Source organism: Furipterus horrens, unplaced genomic scaffold (genome assembly GCF_987537825.1).
Source record: "Furipterus horrens unplaced genomic scaffold, mFurHor1.1.pri manual_scaffold_2, whole genome shotgun sequence".
NCBI classification, from domain to species: Eukaryota; Metazoa; Chordata; class Mammalia; order Chiroptera; family Furipteridae; genus Furipterus; species Furipterus horrens.
The window spans coordinates 89,408,014-89,429,267 of NW_028327172.1; the positions used below are offsets into that span (position 1 = coordinate 89,408,014).

Consider the following 21,254-nt stretch of genomic DNA (forward strand, 5'->3'; position numbering starts at 1 on the left):
AAGATGGAGGCATAAAGAGACACACTTCGTTTGGCTCCTCATGCATCCATAGCAAGAATTACAACCAAATCTCAAAAACCAGTAATGAACAGAACTGTCAGAAAATCAAGCTACGTGGAAGTCTAACCACCAAGGATTTAAAGAAGTCACATTCATCCAGATGTAGGTAGGAGGGGTGGAGCTGTGGAGACAGGGAGGAGTGGTGGTGTGCTTTGAACAAGCGGTGGCAGTGTAACGGAGGATCCCACATTCATGTGTGATAAAAACCAGGAGGGATACCCTTGGAGGGAGGAATCCCAGCCCCAGTCCAGACCCCACATCCCAGGATTCTAGCACTGGGAGGATACACCTCCAACTACCACTGGTTGTAAAAACCAGTGGAGGCTGGGAGGCAGAAGAAACTGCCAGATTTTCACCACTTAAAAGACCCTAGGACATATGCAAACCCCGAGGCAGCAAGTGGAAGGGCATCAATCACATACAGGAAATGGGTGAAGTCACTGTGAAACGGGGAGTGCCAGGCAAATCACCAGAAGCCAGGCATCAGGTCTGTCCCCTCTCCCAGCCCTCGACCACAAACAGAACCACACAACGGTGAAGTGGGTAGACCCATCCTAGCAATTACCTAAGGCTCCATCCCACATAATTTACAGGTGCTTTTACTACATAGGCCACGCTACTAAGACAGGGAGTAAAAGCAGCTCTACTTAATACACAGAAACAAACAAAGGGAGGCTGCCTAACTGAGGAGACCAAGAAATATGGCCCTAATGAAAGAACAGAACAAAACCCCAGAAAAATAACTAAATGAAATGGAGATAGTCAACCTATGAGATGAAGAGTTCAAAACACTGGTGATAAGGATGCTCAGAGAACTCCTTGAGTATGGCAAAAAAATAAAGAAATGAAGGTTACAGTAAGTGAAATGAATAATCCACAGGAAACCAATAATGAAAGGATGGAAGCGAGAATTCAAATGGACAATCTGGAACATAAGGAAGAGATAAATTCAACTAGAACAAAAAGAAGAAACAAGAATTCAAAAAAATGACGATAGGCTTAGGAACTTCTGGGACAACTTTAAATGTGCCAACATCCGAATCACAGGGGTGCCAGAAGGAGAAGAGGAAGAGCAAGAAATTGAAAACATACTTGAAAAAATAATGAAAGAAAACTTCCCTAATTTGGTGAAAGAAACAGACATACAAATCCAGAAAGCACAGAGTCCCAAACAAGTTGGACCCAAAGAAGACCACACCAAGAAACATCATAATTAAAATGTCAAAGGTTCAAGATAAAGAGAGAATCTTAAAAGCAGAGAGAGAAGCAGGGAGTTACCTACAAAGGAGTTCCCATAAGACTCCCAGCTGATTTATCAAAAGAAACTTTGCAGGCAAGAAGGGACTCGCAAGAAGTCATCAAAGTGATGAAAAGCAAGATTACTTTATCCAGCAAAGCTATCATTTAGAATGGAAGGGCAGATAAAGTGTTTCCCAGACAAGGTAAATCTAAAGGAGTTCATCATCACCAAGCCATTATTACAGGAAATGTTAAAGGACATATTTAAAAAAAAAAAAAAAGATCAAAATCATGAACCTTAAAAAGGCAACAAATTCACAACTATCAAGAACTGAATCTAAAAAGCAAAAACAAACTAAGCAAACAACCAGAACAGGAACATAGGCATGGAGCTCATCTGGATGGTTATCAGTGGGGAGGAGGAAGGGGAAGAACGGGGGAAAAGGTGCAGAAATTAAGAAGTATAATTGGTAGGAACAAAACAGGCAGGGGGATGTTAAGCATAGTATAGGAAGGGGAGAAGCCAAAGAACTTATATGTACCATTCATGGACATGAACTCAGGGGGGTGGGATTGCTGGAGGGAGGGGGGGGGGTACCAGACAGAGGGGGGAAAAATTAAGACAACTATAATAACTATCAATAAAATATACTTCACAAAAAATACAAATTTTGAGCCCAGGCCAGTGTGGCTCAGTTGGTTAGAGCATCGTCACATAATAGGAAGGTACCACTGCCTTTGACTCCCAGTCAGAGCACATGCCTAGGTTGCAATTTTGGTCCCTGGTTGGGGGTATACGTACAAGAGAAAACCAATCAATGTTTCTCTTTCATAGTGATGTTTTCTCTCCCTCTCTCTAGAATCAATGGGCATGTCCTCAGGTGAGGATTATAGTAATAAAAAAAAATAAACTACAAATTTTGAAACACTCTAAATCTTTTTTTTTTTTTTTGGCACATGTATTCTGTATTAAATCTTACTAGTATTCTTTAAGGGACAAACACACAGACGAATAGGCTATAGTGAAGAAATCTTATTTTTATGGGAGTTAGAAGCCACTAAGATACTTCCAGATAGCATCTTCAGCCCGTACAGCTACCACAAATGCAGCAAATCCCATTTGAATCCTTTTAATAATGCACCAACAAAGGAAACATTGTTTGCAAAGCCACCCACGTATCTCCAAGCTTCATAGAGGCCCCATGGATCCCTTAGCTCGCATGCAGCCAGCTTCTCCTGTACAGTTTCTAACGATGTCCCTTCTATCTTTCATTGTTTATAATCTGGAAGTTCCATTACTATGACCATGTTCATGCCAATGTCCATGTCCATGGGCCATGTCTGACAGCAATCTGACCTCTCAGGACATTCAATATTCACTCCTCCAGCCGGAGCCAACCGGAAATGGAAGTTCAAAATACTCTAAATCTTGATCTGGGTGCTGGTTACATGAGTGCATACACATGAAAAAATCCAAATAACATACTTATGATTTATTTTTCTACATGTATATACCTCAATAACTTTAAAAAATCCTAGATTCTCCATCCAGAAGATTAATCTCATACCAATACTAAGATTATATTCCCAGTATTAAGATGGGAGGATACTGAATCTACTTGCTTTGTCTGACCTGATTATCCACCTGCTTAACCAGTGTTATTATTTTTGTAGTAAAACACAATAAAATTTAGACTAGTTTGTTTCTGGCAAAAAATTAGACGGCCACAACAAACAATTTCTAAAACAAAGATTGTTTCATAATGTAATTAATTTTGCATATGCTATATATAATTTACTCTTGTATGCTAAAACTATTCAGAAAACACACGAATTTCAAATTGGTTTAAAAGGTAGATAAGATATGAGTGCCATAAGTCTTCTGCAGTTTCCGATAAAGAACCTTATTTCAGGAGTTAACAACAACAGCTCACTCTCAATTGCAGAAATTCTAGAAGTGGTAGTAGGATGAGCTACGCTATGTATGTCACAGGCTTCTGCTGCATACTATAGAACAGAGAAAACAGAATAGAACTAGGGGGAAAAGCGATGGGTAAAGGTAATAGGAAATACTTACCAGTGCAAACAAGATTGCGGCATAAGCCATTTCGGAAATCATGAAAGACACGATTTCGATGTTCCTAAGAACAAAGTAATGCATTTGATTTGATTAAGTCAGGTACAAAGCCCCAAATTTCCCATTATTTCTTCTATACAAAATTTGTTTACACAAATGAGAGACAAGTCAATTCAATACACATAAATTATAAATAAAAGGTTAAAAAAAAAACGCACACCATAAATTGGTTTCCCTTGGGAATTCTTCAGCAACTAATACCTATCTATGCATAACTATATGTGGCATTTATTTTAACTCTTAAAGGTATTTGTATTTTTTGCTGGAGTGAATTTTAAGTAACAATTTTCACTGTTTTTATATATATACACTTTTACGATGTTTCAAACAGAGGATGTCAAAAGTTTACTTGACCAAAACATCTACCATTTACCTTTCTAGAAATTATAAACTTAAGTTAAAAAAAAACTACTTTCCAATTTAAAAACAAAAATGAAAACATACACAATGACTCTAGGAAAAGTGATTAAGTCTAGCATCTGGTAATGTGGGTTATTTTTTCAGTGCAACATTCTTCCACTTTAAAATGTTCTCATCAGCTTAATACATTCATTTCATGTGATGATTTCTACTATTAGGTGCCTACATAGTGGTATCTGATCCATGACATTAAGCTTCTTTGAAAACCAAATGTGAGCTAAGTTCTTAACATGACAAGTCTACACAGAAACTTCTTTCTTTTCATGTAATTCAGTTAGTACATACACAAAAAATGTCTTGTTATGGTTTTGAATTTATTCTGTTAATTCAAGTTCTGAAATTTAGAGATTTCATCTTTTTCTTCAAGAGAATAGTAAAGGAAGAGCATTTGGTTGAGGAGTTACATAGACATATCAAAAATACACAGCAGTGTTGTCCAATAGAAAATTTTGCAACAATGGAAATGGTCTCTATCTGTACTGTCCAAAACTGTAGCTGCTAGTGACATGTAATGTGGCACATGAAATGTAGTTAATGTGACTGAGAGACTAAATTTTAAATTTTATTTAATTTTAACTCATTTAAGCTGCCACATGTGGCTAGAGATTATTGAATTAAGTCGTGCAAATCTAGAGATTACCTGGGGAAAGAAGGGAATAAAGTCTCACATTTATATCATGCATGACAGTGTACAAACATTTGTGCATTATTTCAATCTTCCTTTGCAATAAGAGTATGTATTATTACTCTTATTTTGTAGTTAGAAAACAGAAGCTCTAAGAGGTTAAAATGAAGGGTCCTTTGTCTACTAAAGAATAATTTATTCTTAAACACAGGGCATTTGCAGAAGCATTAAAACAAAATCCAAGAAATACTTAGAAAAAAATTTTATAAAAATCTGTGCAAGTTCTAGTTTTATACTCACCTGCCTCATTTTAGCATGGATATAGAAGCAAGAATAACCCAGTTGAGAAATCTTCTTGGCTAGCAATTCAACTCGCTGAGAGGAATTACAGAAAATGATTGACTGGTTTATCTGAAGCTGGGGGGCGGGGTGGGGGGGCAGGGGAACAAAAAAGAAGACACCTTTATTTACTTTTGCACATCTTGAAAATATTGACTAGCAAACAAATGTTAAAACCACGTCTATGACTTAGAATCTTATGATACCAAAGATGCAAAACTGTAATACTATTCATTTACTTCATAGTTGCAAATAATAATTTAAAAGTTTTATTGAAGAGTATATTTCATAAAGGCACACAATTGCCAGCAAGAGTAAAATACAGCCAATTATCATCATTTGCCAGTTATATTCTATAAAGTTCCTTCAAACACTGAATTAGTGAATACAGAACCACTGCTCCTAGGAGAAGTACAGGGAGTTCCTGTGAGCCTCTGGTCATAAGTTTTTCATCCATGAATCAATAAGACAACCTTGTTTTGTGTGTTACTGCTTAAGAACACCTTACTTAACTCATAGCCAACAGCACCATGACTCATGCCTGTACAAAGTTTATCTAATACACATTTTCTCTGTAAGGCACATCAGTCTTCATATACTTAGGTGCACTAAACATCTCTTTAGCACTATGCTTAGGAGCCCTTTTAAAACAAGATCAACAAAAAGGCACAAAAATGGAGAAAAAAAAATGTGCCATTAAATAGGCCATGAGAAGAATATTGATATGTGATATGAGAACTGAAACAAGGCAGCAGTATTGCCCTGTCTGACCTCAGCTGGGAATATGCACAATGAATCAAAATTTTCATCATGTTATGCATGCCCACAAACGACCTCGAAAGTACAGAAGCATTGATTTTGTGGCTACAAACACATTTTGGCAAGCTGGCAAATACAGAATCTGTAAATAATGAGGATCAACTGTAATTAAGGTCAACTAGTTTAGAATTAAATTACAAGTGCCTGTGACTTGTCAATTATGCCTTACCAACTTCAGATCAACTGAAACTGCCTTTTAGGAGAAGCTAAGCCCCACTGCCCCTCTTTTTTTTTTTTTTAACATTTCAAGTGGTGGGAAAACTGGTACAATTGTCTGTTTTAATTTTATTTTTGATTTTAAAGAGAGGGGGAGAGATTGGCTGTGTTCCATACGTGCCCGAACTGGGGACCAAATCTACAAACCAGGCACACATCCTGACGGGGAAACCAACTGGCAACCTTTCAGTTTGCAGGACCACACCCACCCAACCACCTGAGCAACACCAGCTGGGGTTAGGACTGTGTTTTATTGGGGTTAAATACTGGATAATGTTCAGCAGCTGAAGCCTATTGTTTACCCTGGAGAAAAGCGTGTTGAGGCAGTGTACTTTTTGGCGCTCAGTTACATATGCGTAGTACTGGGTTACTCCCTTCAAAGTTAATTCCTCCATCAGGTTAATTTCATAAGGTTTCTGTAAATGGGAATTCTGGAAAAAAAAAAAAAGTCTTATTCATAAGCAAAAAGAGTGTATCTCAAACTCAAAATATATCCTATACATCTGATAAACTCTTGCTTTAAGGGACGCAGCTCTCTTCTAAACAAGTATACATATTTGTCACAAAGAAATAAATTATAATTATACAGGAGATCTAACATTCATATATGTAGCTGAATTACTATTTTGTACTTTGTATCTGGGATTATGCTGCAATCAGTTTATCTAGCATCAATGGCTATGTTGGCCTGACACCAAAAACTAAGTGAATGAAGAATTTAATCAGATTACTATTGTAGCTTAAAAACAAAAAGTTAATTTATGCACAACAAACCTTAGCTGATCAGCTGAAGAAAAAGCCAAAAAATTAAAAACTTGAAATAATCAGCTCAAAGTATAGACTGATTAGATGTAATGATGGACAAAGGTGTATTCATGGGCAACAGGATGACACTGCTTCCACGTGCATTTGTCTTATACTCACCATGAACTTCTGTACACTAAGAGGGAAAGTAGCGGAATATAATAAAATCTGTCTATTTTTAGGTAGCGTGAGAATAATATCCTCCATTATCTGCACAAAATCCTGTGACAGCAACTTATCTGCCTGAAATACAAAGAGAAGAAAACTTTAAAAACAATCAAATAATGTCAAGGTCTTTGGTCAATAATGCTTCATCCAATAGAGCATTCATGGATGTTCCTGGTTGTAAACATTAAGTTCTCTACAACAATACATAATTCAATAGCACCAAAACACATGCCCAGAAGGGGAAAAGGTCTATAATACCCATTTTGGGGGAAGGGGTAGGGGAATCCTAGACAGATATAATCCTTGTTCCCGGAACAGAATTTTAATGTGATTTCCATTAAAGAGGCAGTATGGTATAATGGTTAAAAGTATCAATACATGCTACAGAGTTAAATTACCTGGACTGAAATCTCCTTCACTTACTAGTTATGTTGGGAGGTTATTTAACCCATCAATAACTTTAGATTCCATAATTTTAAAATTAGAATGTGTACTCATTGTAATAACTACAGAATACCTATCTTACAGGGTTGCTGCAAAAATTAAATGGAAAAAAAAACATGTAAAGCACTTCGTGTTAGCACATACTAATATAAACATTATCTTTTATAGGTTACTTATTTTACAGGGTTGTTGCAAAAGTTAAAAAAAAAAAGTGAAGTACTTAGTGTTAGTACCTAGTGACTAATATGTTATTTCTCATTTCAAAAACAAACAAAAACAAAAAGTCTGGTCTGAATCAAACCATAATCAACCTATCAAAAATGCAGACCAACAAGGAAAGTAACTTTATTTCAAAATATTAACAGTTGACATTATGTATAAAACATTACTAGAGCCCAAGAATAGAGCGGAATAAGTTCTTAAAAGGTACAGAATACCTGAGGAGATTAACATATGTAACAGAGACTGAAAAACAAAATAATACAAAGTATTATATGCTAAATAGGAGCTGGAGCTATTACATGAACTTTAAAATGTATCACAGAATGGAAAGAGACTTAGAATTAACTTGGTTTGAGATTATTCAAAAAGTTTTCTTCTTGGAAAACAAGAAAAAAACCCAAACTATCTTGTAGCCCTAAGACAGACAGAAGTTGGAACTATTCCTATAAATTCCTATCATCTATTGCCTTTTTTTCCCACTTGAATTATATTTTTACTCTAAAGCTCTTTTAAGGTTATTTTTTTTTTAACAAAAATACATATTCAATTGTAAAAGTCTTTTTCCATCCATACAAGAGTATATAAAGATCACACTTTCCGTAAGATGTTTTTATAAGCAATTAGTTTGAACTGACAAAAATCATGTTTATTATGTCATAAAACACATAGTACCTTTGCTTCAGTTACTGACAGTTATAAACAAAGCTCAGCATAATAGAGAATAGCATTTTTCCAAATTAAGAGACATTACCTCATCCAATACTATCATCTGGACATGATCAACCTTTGCTACTCCTTTCTTGATAAGATCCAAGATTCTCCCAGGGGTAGCTATTACCACGTGCACTACACAAGATTAGAAAACACATTTTCATTAATTTTAACTTGGGCAAAAGGATATAGTAAAGGTTTATATACATATATAAACCTTTTAAAATGTGTATTTTATCAGAAATATTATTGTAGAGGTAGGAATTCAGTAGTTCCTCCTCATCCAGTTTTGTTTTCCATGGTAAATACAGCCTGAAAATATTAAATGGGAAATTCTAGAAATAAACAATATATGCATTTTAAATTGCATGCCATTCTGAGCAGCATGATGAAAACTCACACCCTCCCACTCCATCCTGCCCAGGATGTAAATTATCGGTTTTAGTGTTATCAGCTACCCACCTGTTATGTAACTTAGTAGCCATTTAGGTTGTCAGAATGCTGTATCTCAGTGCTTGTGTACCAGTAACATTTGATTGGGTTGGCCAAAAAGTTCATTTGTTTTTTTCCATAAGATGGCTCTAGCAGAGCGTGAGAGTCTTTAACTTCATTCGAAAGAATTTTGTCAAGAGTGTATTGTGACACCTATCATATCAGCGTACATTTTAAAAAACATCAAAACTGGTGAATTTTTGTGTAGCCATTTTAATATTGAAGATGGAAGAAAATATGCAACATTTCCGGCATATTAGGCTTTGTTATTTTAAGAAAGGTAAAAATGCAAATGAAATGCAAAAAAAGAGTTGTGCAGTGTATAGAAAAGGTACTCTGATCAAATGTGGCAAATGTGGTTTGCAAAGTTTGTGCTAGAGATTTCTCGCTGGACGATGGTGATCAAATGCAGATATTAATTGAAAGCAATCAACATTATACCATGTAGGAGACAGCTGACATACTTAAAATATCCAAATCAACAGTTATTGGTGAAAATAAAAAATGTGTCTTTTATTTTATGGAAAAAACTAAACAGACTTTTTGGCCAACCCAATACTTAATGGCCCAAAGTGCAAGAGTGGTAATTTGGGTATGCCAAAGTGCTTCCCCAAGTGAAAAGGTGAAAGTTCTTGACATAAGAAAAAAAACTGTATACCAAATTTGCTAAGAGCTATGATGAGAACCAACCTCCTACCCATGAAATTGTGAAGAAGAAAGAAAAAGTGCTAATTTTACTACTGCACCTCAAACTGCAAAAGTTATGGCCACAGTGCATATAAATGCTTAGTTAAGATGGAACATGCATTTATATCTGTGGATGGTAGATGTGAACAGAGAGGTGCCACATTTTATTGCTATAATTGTTCCATTTATTACTAGTTATTGTTGTTAATCTCTTACCATGCCTAATTTATAAATTTATCATAGGTGTATATAGGTATACAGGAAAAAACAATATATACAGAGTTTGGTACTACCCTGTTTAAGGCATCTATTGGAGGGTGGTGTCTTAAAGACCATATCCCTCTCAGGTATGGGGGGGACTACTATAGTACAAAGAGGCAAAGATGTGTTTTAGGGTATAGATTTCCACTTCATTTTAGGTTGGCTAAGACAATACTTGTTCGTTTCACCTCTACATGGGGTGAGCTACAACTTCCCAAATCACCTCCTCCAAACATATTTCCCTGTCTTACGATAATCTCTAATGAATAACAACACGCATACCAAGCTTTTGATATAGTAGATTGCCTTTCAACTAAAGTAATGGTCTTCACAAGATTGTTATAAGAATCAAAGGAAATAATCATTTTAAATAACTGTGCAGTATGAAGAATATAGTAATTAATCTAATGACAATCATGAAATTCTGACTAAAAGTCTAGATATAATTTTAGATAAGTGGATCTCATTCTTGCTGCTTTATCTTTTTTCACACAATAAAGTATCATGGAGAACTCTTCATAACAATGAATATAGATCAGCTTCATTCTTTAATGACTGTGTGGAATTCCATTCAGACTATCCTCTATGTTTAGGTTGTTAAAATTTTTCACTACTATGCTACCACACTGTAGTAAACCACCTTGCATTTGCCCAATTATTTCTTCAGGCAAGATTCTCGAAAATAAATAAAGCATATTTAAAACAAATAAATAAATAAATTTTTTAAAATGGAAAAAAAAAAAGAAAAAGATTCTTGAAAATACACGTCTATCATTTAGAAATATAATGCCAACTTGCCTTACACACCCTATGCTGCAAGACAGCCTATGTTGCCACAAACTCACACTACTGGCTACTAATGTTTTTGGTCTCATCAATCAGAAAGGCACATATCAATTTGCTGTTTTTATTTATATTTTACTGAATAAAAATGCCATGTCCTTTATTCATTTTTCTACTGCAATGTTTCTGTTCCTCACCAATTCTTAAAAACAATTTTAGTAAGTTATTGAAAGGAAGCACCTATGTGTGCAATTACACTCAGTGAGCTATAGGCCACTTTATATCAGTTATTTCCTACCTGTATCATCAAGCCTCATTATGTCATCCCGTAAATTGGTTCCTCCTGTGGTTGCCATCACTTTGGCCCCTCCCATGTGTTTGCTGACCTGGATGCAAATTTGACTGACCTGTAGAGCAAGTTCTCTTGTAGGAACAATCACCATTGCTGGAAAGTATCAAGCAACAGAGAAAAAAGAAAACAAGTAACATTTTAAGAGTTTAAGTCTTGTACTATTTTTAGTTACAAACCTTTACAGGATTCTTTGACTTGACAACTTGCTCAAAGTTTACTAATTCCATATATCAGTGAGACTCACTAGTCTAAATACCCAAATAGGAAACTCCTGCTGCCCAGGTTCATTTACATATGAAAGTATGTAAATGAAAGATGGGAGAATGATAATTATAGGTCACAAAAGCTGAAAATTTAATAAAACACTTTAGAAGTGAAAACTAAACTCTATTAGCTTACTCTAGAGTAGGGTACAGTTATGGAAATGTTTCTTCCCTGCTGCCTAAGCTCTTAAAATTCCAAAACCACATGGGCTTTAAAAAGTTTAAGGTTCATGTTTCTACAAGGAACTTAACAGACACAGCTGCCACAGAAACAATTCAGTTCCATAGTTTTTTTCCTTTTATATTTTCATTAGATTTCACATACAAGTGAAATCACAGTTCCATGGTTTTTTAGTAACATGAGATAATTTAATTTCTCATGATCTTAGTTTTCCTATCTATAAGGCAATAACTTTCTTTGCTTATCTCACTGGAATGTTGTCAAAACTGTGTAATATGTAAAAATATTTTGAAAACTACAAATCTCTTCAAAGAGTTATGAAAAGAAAGGGTAAATAGGTATTCCAGATTATGTAAATTCTAACTAACAAAAGATAATTATCTTCTATTAATATCTAGCTCCAAGGTTTAAATGGCTATTTTTAGTTTAAACAGCTAACCTTGTATATTGTCCTTCTTCAGGTCTAGCCGTTCAAGTAAGGGAATGAGGTAGGCACCACTCTTGCCTGTTCCATTTTTTGCTCTAGCTAAAATATCCCTACCAGATAAAGCAATGGGAATGCTCTCCTCCTAAAAGAGATAAGACAATGCAAATTACTTGTGAATAAAAACAGCATATAAGCAAATTCTTCTCTAACATACACTGAAGGTATACCTCTTTGATATTGCTTTACAGGGCTTGACATATGCATTTTACAAGGATAAGTAGAGACCAAGTAAATTAGCAGGACCAGTCAACATCACCATCATTATAAACCAATTATTTACCAAAACTGCTCATTACATTTTAAATTGTATCCCAATGTAATAAAAACTGTACACATGAGTGTGTATGTGTGAGTGTATGGCCAAGGAAGTTGAGCATGGACAACAAAGGGAACAAGGAAAGGGGGAACTCAGACTGACACACAAAAAAAGCAGAAGACATTTCACAATTAAAAACTGGAGGAAAAAAGCCCTGACTAGTGTGGCTCAGTGGATTGAGCACTGAGTTCACTGGCTCAATTCCCAATCAGGGCACATGCCTGGGTTACGGGCAAGGTCCCCGGTTGGTGGCATGCCAGAGGGAACCACACATTGATGTTTCTCTCCCTCTTTTTCTCCCTCCCTTCTCTCAAAATAAATAAATAACCAAATAAATAAACAATCTTTTTAAAAAAATAAAAGGAAGAATGACTGCACAAAATATTTTTAAAAAAACCACAAAAACCTTGGCTTTGACCATCTGGTCTTATTTTCTTCCCTCCAACTTTGAGTCAACTGTTAACCTCCATTGATTCATTCTATGATTTTTAAACAGGCTATCTGTGGTTCTATAGGAGAGGGAAAAAAAAGGCTAGATGGTCTCCAATAAATCTTCCAATGATTCTTCTGAACCAGGTCCTTTAAAACTATAAAACTTTTCAATTAAGTGAGGCAGGTAGAATTAATTTAGGATAATTTCATTCACATTTTGGGTATGTCTTTTGATATAGATTGCTGCCACTGACTTCTATTCCTCTGCTCTCGGACAGGGCTTATGCCCCACAGGAACTGTCTAAGGATAAGGCTTTAACAAAGTAACCTAGTCTCGAAGTTAAAATGCACTGGTTATTTTGCCCTGTATTATGGCCATTATGATTAGTCTGGAAACTCAGTGCATCCACACTGTCTCCTAGGAAGACTGGGTAATGAATCGAGAAAATTCAAGTCAGGCTCAGACAGCTTCGAAACCCAAGAGGAACTCATGGGAAGCTGTCAAGAAGAGAAAAAGAAAGGAAGCTAAAAATTCTTCAAACACTTACTGTGTGCTAGGCATTCTGATAGGTAGATACCTTATGTTATTTATATCTAGTTAGGTACTTTTTGTTTTACAACTGACAAAATGGATTCTCAGAGAATAATTGTTTTGCCCAAGGTCACAAAGCAAGATATGCTAGAACGGGAGTTTGAACTTGGGTCTGCAAATAACATGTGAGTGAGGATGTGGAGAAATTGGAACCCTCATACACTGCTAGGGGGAATGTATAGCTACTTTGAAAACAGCCTGGCAGCCTCTCAAAAGGTTAAACAGCATTATCAGAAGAACCAGCAATTGCACTCCCAGATATATATCCTCCCCAAGTGAAAACATCTCTACACAAAACTTGCACATGAATGTTCATAGCAGCATTATTCCTAACAGCTAACAATGGAAACAACTGTACCAACTGATAAACTGATAAAACTAATGTGGTATAGCCATATAATAATATTCAACAATAAAAGTGAATTAGATACATATTACAACATGGATGACACCTAAAAAATATGCTAAGTCAAAGAAGGAAGTCACAAGAGACCATATATTGTATAATCCCATTTATATGAAATGTCCAGAACAGGCAAATCCATACAAAAAGTAGACAGTGGTTGCTTAGGGCTAGGGTAAAATGAGGAGTGACTGCAAAAGTTCTTTTTGTAGTGATGAAAATGTTCTAAAGTTGACTGTAGTAATATACTAAAAACTGTGAATATACTAAAAACCACTGAATCAAATACTTTAAACATGTGACTTGTATAACACATTGCGTACGGGTGGCGAGAATTCTCGTCATTTCTAAAAGGCATTTAAACTCCCTGGTACGCAACGTGTTAATATAACCCAACAACCCCCCAAACTTAGGTTGGACGGAGGCAGAATCATGCTATCTTAGCTCTTCAAGTTCATGTTCCATGTTTTGGTTACTTTAGTATTCATTTCCCTTTCTTAGTAGCACCCTAACTTCCTTCTGAGGAATTACATCTCCCTCACCCCAATATATCGATAGTCTAGCCAACCTCCTCAGCCAAATGGTAGACAATGACTAAAGCCAGGCCAGCTGAATTTAAATTATTATAGTGCATCCTTTAACAACTCACAGATCCGTAAGCCCTTCAGAGCTTCCTCAGTTCTTGGCCAATTAATTCCAAGTGTGTTTCTCCAGACTTCTCCTTAACCCTATGAATTCCTAATATTCTTCCAATAAAGTTCCTTTTGATTAAGTTAGCCCAATTTGGTTTCTGTTGCCTATAAAAAATGGCAGTTTCCAATTTCCTAGTACTGAGGGGCATTTTACAAAAGTATGGTACCTGAAAAAGCTCAAAATTGCCCAACTAGCTTCTTTTAGAGCAGCTGCTGCTCTCTATTTCCCAGGGCCAGGTAAGTTTATGAACCTAAATTTCAGGGGGGGCAGAGGGGGATGAGTACTGTGAAGGAGATAGCAATGGTTATCACAAATACCTACTGCTATGTAGAGAAAAGGAAATGAAATATAATAATTTCAAAAATATCTAACTTAAAGAACATATCAATTTTTCCACAGTAATCAATGGGAAAATGCATTTAAAGGATTTTTTGAGAATTTAGAAACAATTTCTTTTAGCTGTAAGAAGTCCATGTTAACAGGAAGAATGATTTACAAAAGGATTAAGAATGCTATAATTCCTAACTATAAATAATAAACTATTAATCCTTGTTAGACTCAGTTGTCAAAATAATTTCAGATTCTTGACCTGATATGGAATTGAGTTGACAACAGTAAGGAACTTTAATGTTTCCTTCTATAATGGACTGTCTACCATTTTATCATCTTATCTAAAATTTCTTCAAAAGTTGTACCTAGGGTCTGCAAGCAGCAAAAACTGCCATCTCAATCATTCCAAAGTAAGGTTTCACAATGTTAAGCAAAATAAAATAGCAAATTCTCATCCCCTCCAAAGTCTGTGTTTCTATAAAGCTATGTCTTTAGAATGGCATAATTTTGCTGCTAGAACTAGTCACAGACGCTGGACCAAAAAAGATGTATGGGAGCAATCTATAGTATACCTGGTTGCAGCCTATTAGTGTAAAATCTTCTCCTGCAAGCACATCATTCTAAGTGCCTCATTCTCCAATAATCTTATAGCCAAACTGCAACTAGGTTCCATAAATGAAGATGAAACCCATCTGATCAAAAAGGCTTTTATATTTGGGGGGAAAAAATACATCTGGTAGTTGGTAAAACTAAGTACGATGGAAGATAACAAATACATTTTTTTTAGGGAGAAAGAAACAGAACAGTAAAGCAAGAGAGAAAGTAGTAAGAACAGAATGAAGGCAGCCAGTCACAAGGTTGGATTTTACTAGAGGATTTCTAAATATCTTTTTGGTTCTAAAATCCTAATATTTATGGTTTGCTACACTGAATAATTCTAATAAAAACATTATTGTGTTTTCCACAAATTCTCAGGCAAAACAACAGTGAAGAAAAAGGAATGAGAATGGTAGTCTCAGGTACCTAATACTTTGGTTAAGTAGCTAGAGAATTAATTGCTTATATGCTAAACCAACACTGAGCACAAATAAGAATCAATTTTAAAGTTTAATACAAAAGTGGTAAATAGAAGCCAACTAGGGTTTGCTAAATAAAACTATTGTATGGAATAACCCTTACTATTTCTTAAGCATTTATCACGTACTAGGCCTGCATTAAGCATACTAACATGAATCACCTCACTTAATCTTCACAACAGCCCTAAGGTATATGCTACAATATCAATTTTAAAGGTCAGCAAACCAAGGCTTAGAAAGATCTCAAATAATCAACTTAGAAAGTAGTGAAGTTGGGATTTAACCTGGGCACTCTGACTGCAATAAGTGCTCTTAAACAGTTCTGTAGACCGAGTTTGCCTGCTGATGTATGTTAACCATAATTTCATCAAAGCAATCTAAGTACAATCGAACATTTGAGGGTCTACTTCCTGCAATAAGCCTTGCTAACTACCTGAGATACAAAGCTGAATGATACAAACCCCACAGGAAAGCTCTCGTAGCTTTACATTGCTACAGAACTACATTATAGAAAAGTAGTTCCTAAATATTTTTAACATCTACACTTATACTGCCTATCTGATGATGTATGAGGGGGAACCCCCACCCCCCAAAAAAACAATTTATTTTTAAGAAACTGTGTATTTATTCTTACATGTTTCAACTTCGGTCACTTTCAATGTACTCTCCATCTGATGCAATGTACCTACTGAGACATTTTTCCCTACTGCTCTAAACAGTTTTTGAACTCATTGATTTTGATGCCTTTTAGTGCTTCTGCTGTTTTTGTTTTACCTCTTCCACATCAGTAAAAGGTTTCCCTTTGAGGACTTTTTTCATTCATGGAAAGAAAAACAACAAAAGTCACTCCAGCAAGATCAGGTGAATAGGGAGGGTGGGGCATGGTGATCATGCTGTTTTGGGTCAAAAAGTGCTGAACACTCAGAGCAGTGCGGCGGTGTGGGCAGGTGCACTTTTAAGTCACCCATCATGAAATTGGCAAACATGTTGGAAGTCTTAAAAAAAAAATTAACTGAAGCTGAATGCACCCTCACAACAATGCCAGCTGGTACACTTGATACAGATGGGTTCCTAAAACACCTAGTGGAGATAGCCTGTACTACAAGGGGCCCACCCTCCAGAAGATAATTCTGGGGTTTTTTGGGTCCCCTTCATATAACCTTATCTTGATACTTTCTCCAGCCATAAAAAATTCTTTCAGTTGGTCCACAAAGGCACATTTTCACCCCTGGGCAATCACTATTCTAGTATCCTGTGCTTACAACATGGATCAATTCTTCTTCCAGATTGCAGGTTGTTCCATCTTTCTCTAATGGCTACATGTATGTGCAATTTCAACTAGAAAGTAATATGACATTAAAATTATCTGTGATAATTAGTTGTTCTTTCTACCAAACTGTGAAAGCAGGAACCCCTTCTGCCTTGTTCATCACAACATCCTCCTCTAACTCAATGAAAAAGTGCTAAATGTCATCATAGGGGTTAGTCCTTAATACAGCCTGGATGCAACAGTTTTAATTTACACAAGGACAACAGACACGTTTAACAAACCTGTATATGTACAATGCATGTTTATATCTACATGAATGTGTATACATGCATACAGCTTGGCCTCTACTACTACTACTACTCCCCACTAACTGGAACCAGGGCTCCTTGGAGTAATGGCTGATTCCAAGGCTGGGGCAGGGTAGGTACAGGTAAGCTTGGAATCATGATATGTCCAAACATACTCAAGAAAAATGAAGGAGGAAGGGAGGGGTGAAGAGGTGGAGTACAGAGAATATTTTACGGCAGTGGGACTACTCTCTATGATACCATAATGGTAGATACATATCATTATACATTTGTCCAAACTCACAGGAAGTACAACACCAAGAGTGAACCCTAATGTAAACTATGGACTTTGGGTGATACATGTTAATGTAAGTCACTAGTTGTAACAAATATATCACAATCTATCACTCTTGCGCTGGGGAGGGGACAGGGGATGACTACGTATAAGTGGGGATGGGGTATATGGGACATCTCTATCGTCTGCTCAACTGCTGTGAACTTTAAACTGCTCTAAAAAGTAGTCTATTAGAAAAACAGTGGGGCACATTACAGAACAACTTTGAAGGAGCTCACACTGGCCAAATCTGGGAATCTGAGCACAAAAAACACTCATGACCCCATACTGATAATATAGACACATAAGGAAGAGATAAGGGAAGGCTGTTCTTCAAAAAGGCCAAATGTGGAAGTAGTTCTAGAGTTGGAAACATCATAATCCAACAAAGGTAGGATCATCAATGGTTAGCAGAAATTTTGAGGAGTAGGATCTCTGCATGATCTTAAAGTGATCTCTATAGACTGCTTATTAATTTCAAGGGAGGAGAAAAAAGAGCTGCAATTATACAGTAGAAAAATCAGACACCACCTTGATAAGGTAATCGAAATTAAAATTACCAATAAGAAATAAACAGACACTGAGTATTCCTCCAAATGTGATACCCTGAGAAGGCCATAACATGACCTCTACAGTATTTGGGCTAAGAATGTGTAACTTTAATTACATAGACACATGAGACAAACCCAACCTGAGGAATGATCTATTAAGAAAAAGGAAGGCGGCTATACTTTTACTGTCAATGTCAAAAAAGACCAAAACAGACCAAGGAAATGCTCATTATTAAAGGAGGTTAAAGAGATATAATTATATGCAATACCTGATCCTAGGATGGATCCTGTACATAAAAAGGGAAAAAATGCTAAGAAGGGCATTTTGGGATCAATTAAAAATTGGAATACAAATGACAGGTGAACAGAAAACATTATCTAATGTTAATTTGATTGCAGATAACTATACCATGGTTATAACAAGAGACTCTCTCTATTAGGAAATACAGTGAAATATTTAGAGGTAATGGGCCATAATTTCATAACCTACCCTTAAAAGGTTCAGAAAAAGTGTGTTAAGTGTACGTATATATGTGTGGGTATGTACATGCACACGAGAAATATTGATTCATTTTATCCCCAGACGAAAACAAAAAGTACATCATAATGCTTCACTCGTAACATTATACATGTGATAAAAAGGGGAAACATACCTGAATAGGAGATGGCTTTTCCCAGCCCATTTCAAAAATTCCCATCAGTAACTCCCGTTTCAAACAGTAATCTTCAAACTCATTTCCTTTTGTGGAGGTTACATCCTAGTCAACCAAGCGAAACAAACAACAATAATAAAAGAATAAAGCACAACTGTGCCCCTTTGGTAGTTAGCATGTTTAAGAAAGTTTGTATGAGATAAACTCTTTTATTTATCCCATTTGAAATATAAATATATGCATATTAACTGTCTTGATCTACATATCAACTTTTCCAGAAGACTAATCACTAACACAAGCCATTTAAAAACTGTGTTTGGGGGGAAAGGCCACCCTGTGGTCATATTCTTCTAATGACAGGTAGAATACTGTTAAGAACCATGCTGTGAAATGCAAATCACAAGATATCAAGTCAAACTCTAGCTCCACTACCCATTACCTACAAATATCCTTAATCAAAAGCATGGTTTCTCAAGTTCACCATATTGATATTTGGGCCAGAAAATTCACTGTTGTAAGGGTCTGTCCTGTAGCATTTCCCCAGCTGTGATAACCAAAAATGTTTCTAGCTATTGCTAAATACCCCTTGAGGACAAAAATCACCCAATGGAAAATACTAAGCTAAGAGAACTCATGAACTTTCAATTTCTCATCCACAAAATGGAAATAACTAGTCTCAGTCTGCTTGAAAAAGAATATGCCTTAAAATCATTTTTCCATAAATTAGATAAGATACACATACATATAAATTAAATATTAATATGTGAATACACATATTAATATAATTCTTCCAAACAGTCAACATTTTTGGCAATTCATCATATGCTCTATTGGGCTGACCAAAAAGTTCGATTTTTTCTGTAAAATGGCTCTAGTAGTGCTTTGACTGTATTGTGACAGCTGTCATATCAGCATGCATTAAAAAAACTTATCAAAATTGGTGAATTTTTGTGTAGCCATTCTAATATTGAAGACGGAAGAAGATACGCAACATTTTCGACATATCATGCTTTATTATTTCAAGAAAGGTAAAAACGAAAACTGAAACACACAAAAAAAATTTTTGTGCATTGCATGGAGAGGGTGCTATGACTGATCAGAGAGTCAAAAGTAGTTTGTGAAGTTTTGTGCTCGAGATTTCTTGCTGAACGATGCTTCATGGTTGGGTAGACTGGTTGAAGTTGACAGCAATCAAATCAAGACATTAACTGAGGACAAGCATCATTATACCATGCAGAAAATAGCCGACATACTCAAAATATCCAAATCAAGTTATTGGTGAAAATGAAAAATGTCTTCCATTTTTATGGAAAAAAACAAACTTTTAGCCAACCCAACACAATTTCAACCATTTCAACTTAGGAGTAAATACATAGTATCCGCTGTTATTAGAACTACTTCATTTTTAGAGTTTCTACATTTTAAGTTACATTTTACAACCAACTTACAGAAGTTTTGATTCTTAGATCCTTTGGAGGGAGTTTTAAAGTCTTTTTCCAGTCATCACCAGGTCTAGAGAGAATACAGTAAAAATGAAGTATCAGAATTCATAGTATGACTATTCTAAAACAAAAATAATTCATCTCTACAATTAAACTACAAAAAACACAGTAAGTTTAATATAATGCCATTTACTTAAGAATATAGTTACAGATTTTAAAACAACTTTAGAAAAACTGCTCTTCTTACAGAGAACAATCCAGGAAGGATTATAATATATCAAGAATAGAAGGGAATAAGGCAACCATCTTCTTAAGAGAAGCAATATAGTGTGACAATAGAGCAACTATTGTCACAACTGGGAATCCATGTGTTTTATTTGACCTACATATCATGTGTATGTTTTAATTTAAAATAACTGCCAGTGTGAAGAAATTAGAAGATTTTGAGTAAAAGTTCAGATTCTGCCTTTTCCTGAAAAACTGAAAGCTTTAGCAACATTGGCCAAATTATCGTATGGCAACAGCTTGACAGAGCTTAGTAACTAGATTTTTAAAATCAAGCAGCTGACCCCTTTAAATAGGGCAAGTACCCTCTCATTTGTAACTTCTGGTGACTAGCTGAAACCAACAATTCTAAAGTTTCAGATCTGAATTCAAGGCCCAACTCTACCTCTTAATAGTTCTGTGACCTTGCAGCAGTCACTTTTCCATTCTCTCATAAAGTGGGTTAAGAATTATATCAAATAATTTACACTGAGCATTCAGCACAGTGATGACAAAATAAGAACTTAGTATGAGCTGTTAATAAACATCTTTCTTAACCTTTTTTTTACCAGGAATGCTTGAAACTACAAAAGAGAATAAAAAGAACAAAAATTTAATTTTTAAAATCTCTTAGGACAGGCAAAAATCTCTAGTATAACACCCAAAACATCTAATAAAAAAAATTGGCAATATAGCAAACAATGCTTTTCAACTGTGTTGCCTTTAAAATAAATGTTTTCATTGATTTCATTACAGCTACTGATGCCTCCCTCCCAAAAAAAAAAATTTCAAGTCTTGACTTAGAAAGAAGAATACTTATTTTACTTAAAGCTAGGTCCCATATAATTTAAGGAATTCTAACACAACTATTTGCTACCAATTCCAAGGGTAATTAAAGTCT

General features: G+C 35.6%; 1 protein-coding gene across 4 annotated transcripts in view; it reads right to left on the minus strand.

Annotated features, from left to right (window-relative positions):
- DDX6 (DEAD-box helicase 6) overlaps window positions 1-21,254 on the minus strand; it is a 37,684-nt gene that overhangs the window by 11,081 nt on the left and 5,349 nt on the right. For all 4 annotated transcript variants that reach the window (XM_090266050.1, XM_090266048.1, XM_090266047.1 and 1 more), the window contains exons 3-11: window positions 20,096-20,159; window positions 18,648-18,752; window positions 11,663-11,792; window positions 10,726-10,872; window positions 8,245-8,339; window positions 6,780-6,902; window positions 6,158-6,286; window positions 4,782-4,898; window positions 3,377-3,440 (exon numbers count right to left, since the gene is read on the minus strand). In XM_090266050.1, coding sequence (XP_090122176.1) covers window positions 3,377-3,440; window positions 4,782-4,898; window positions 6,158-6,286; window positions 6,780-6,902; window positions 8,245-8,339; window positions 10,726-10,872; window positions 11,663-11,792; window positions 18,648-18,752; window positions 20,096-20,159 — 974 coding nt within the window. The remainder of the gene's footprint in view (window positions 1-3,376; window positions 3,441-4,781; window positions 4,899-6,157; window positions 6,287-6,779; window positions 6,903-8,244; window positions 8,340-10,725; window positions 10,873-11,662; window positions 11,793-18,647; window positions 18,753-20,095; window positions 20,160-21,254) is intronic.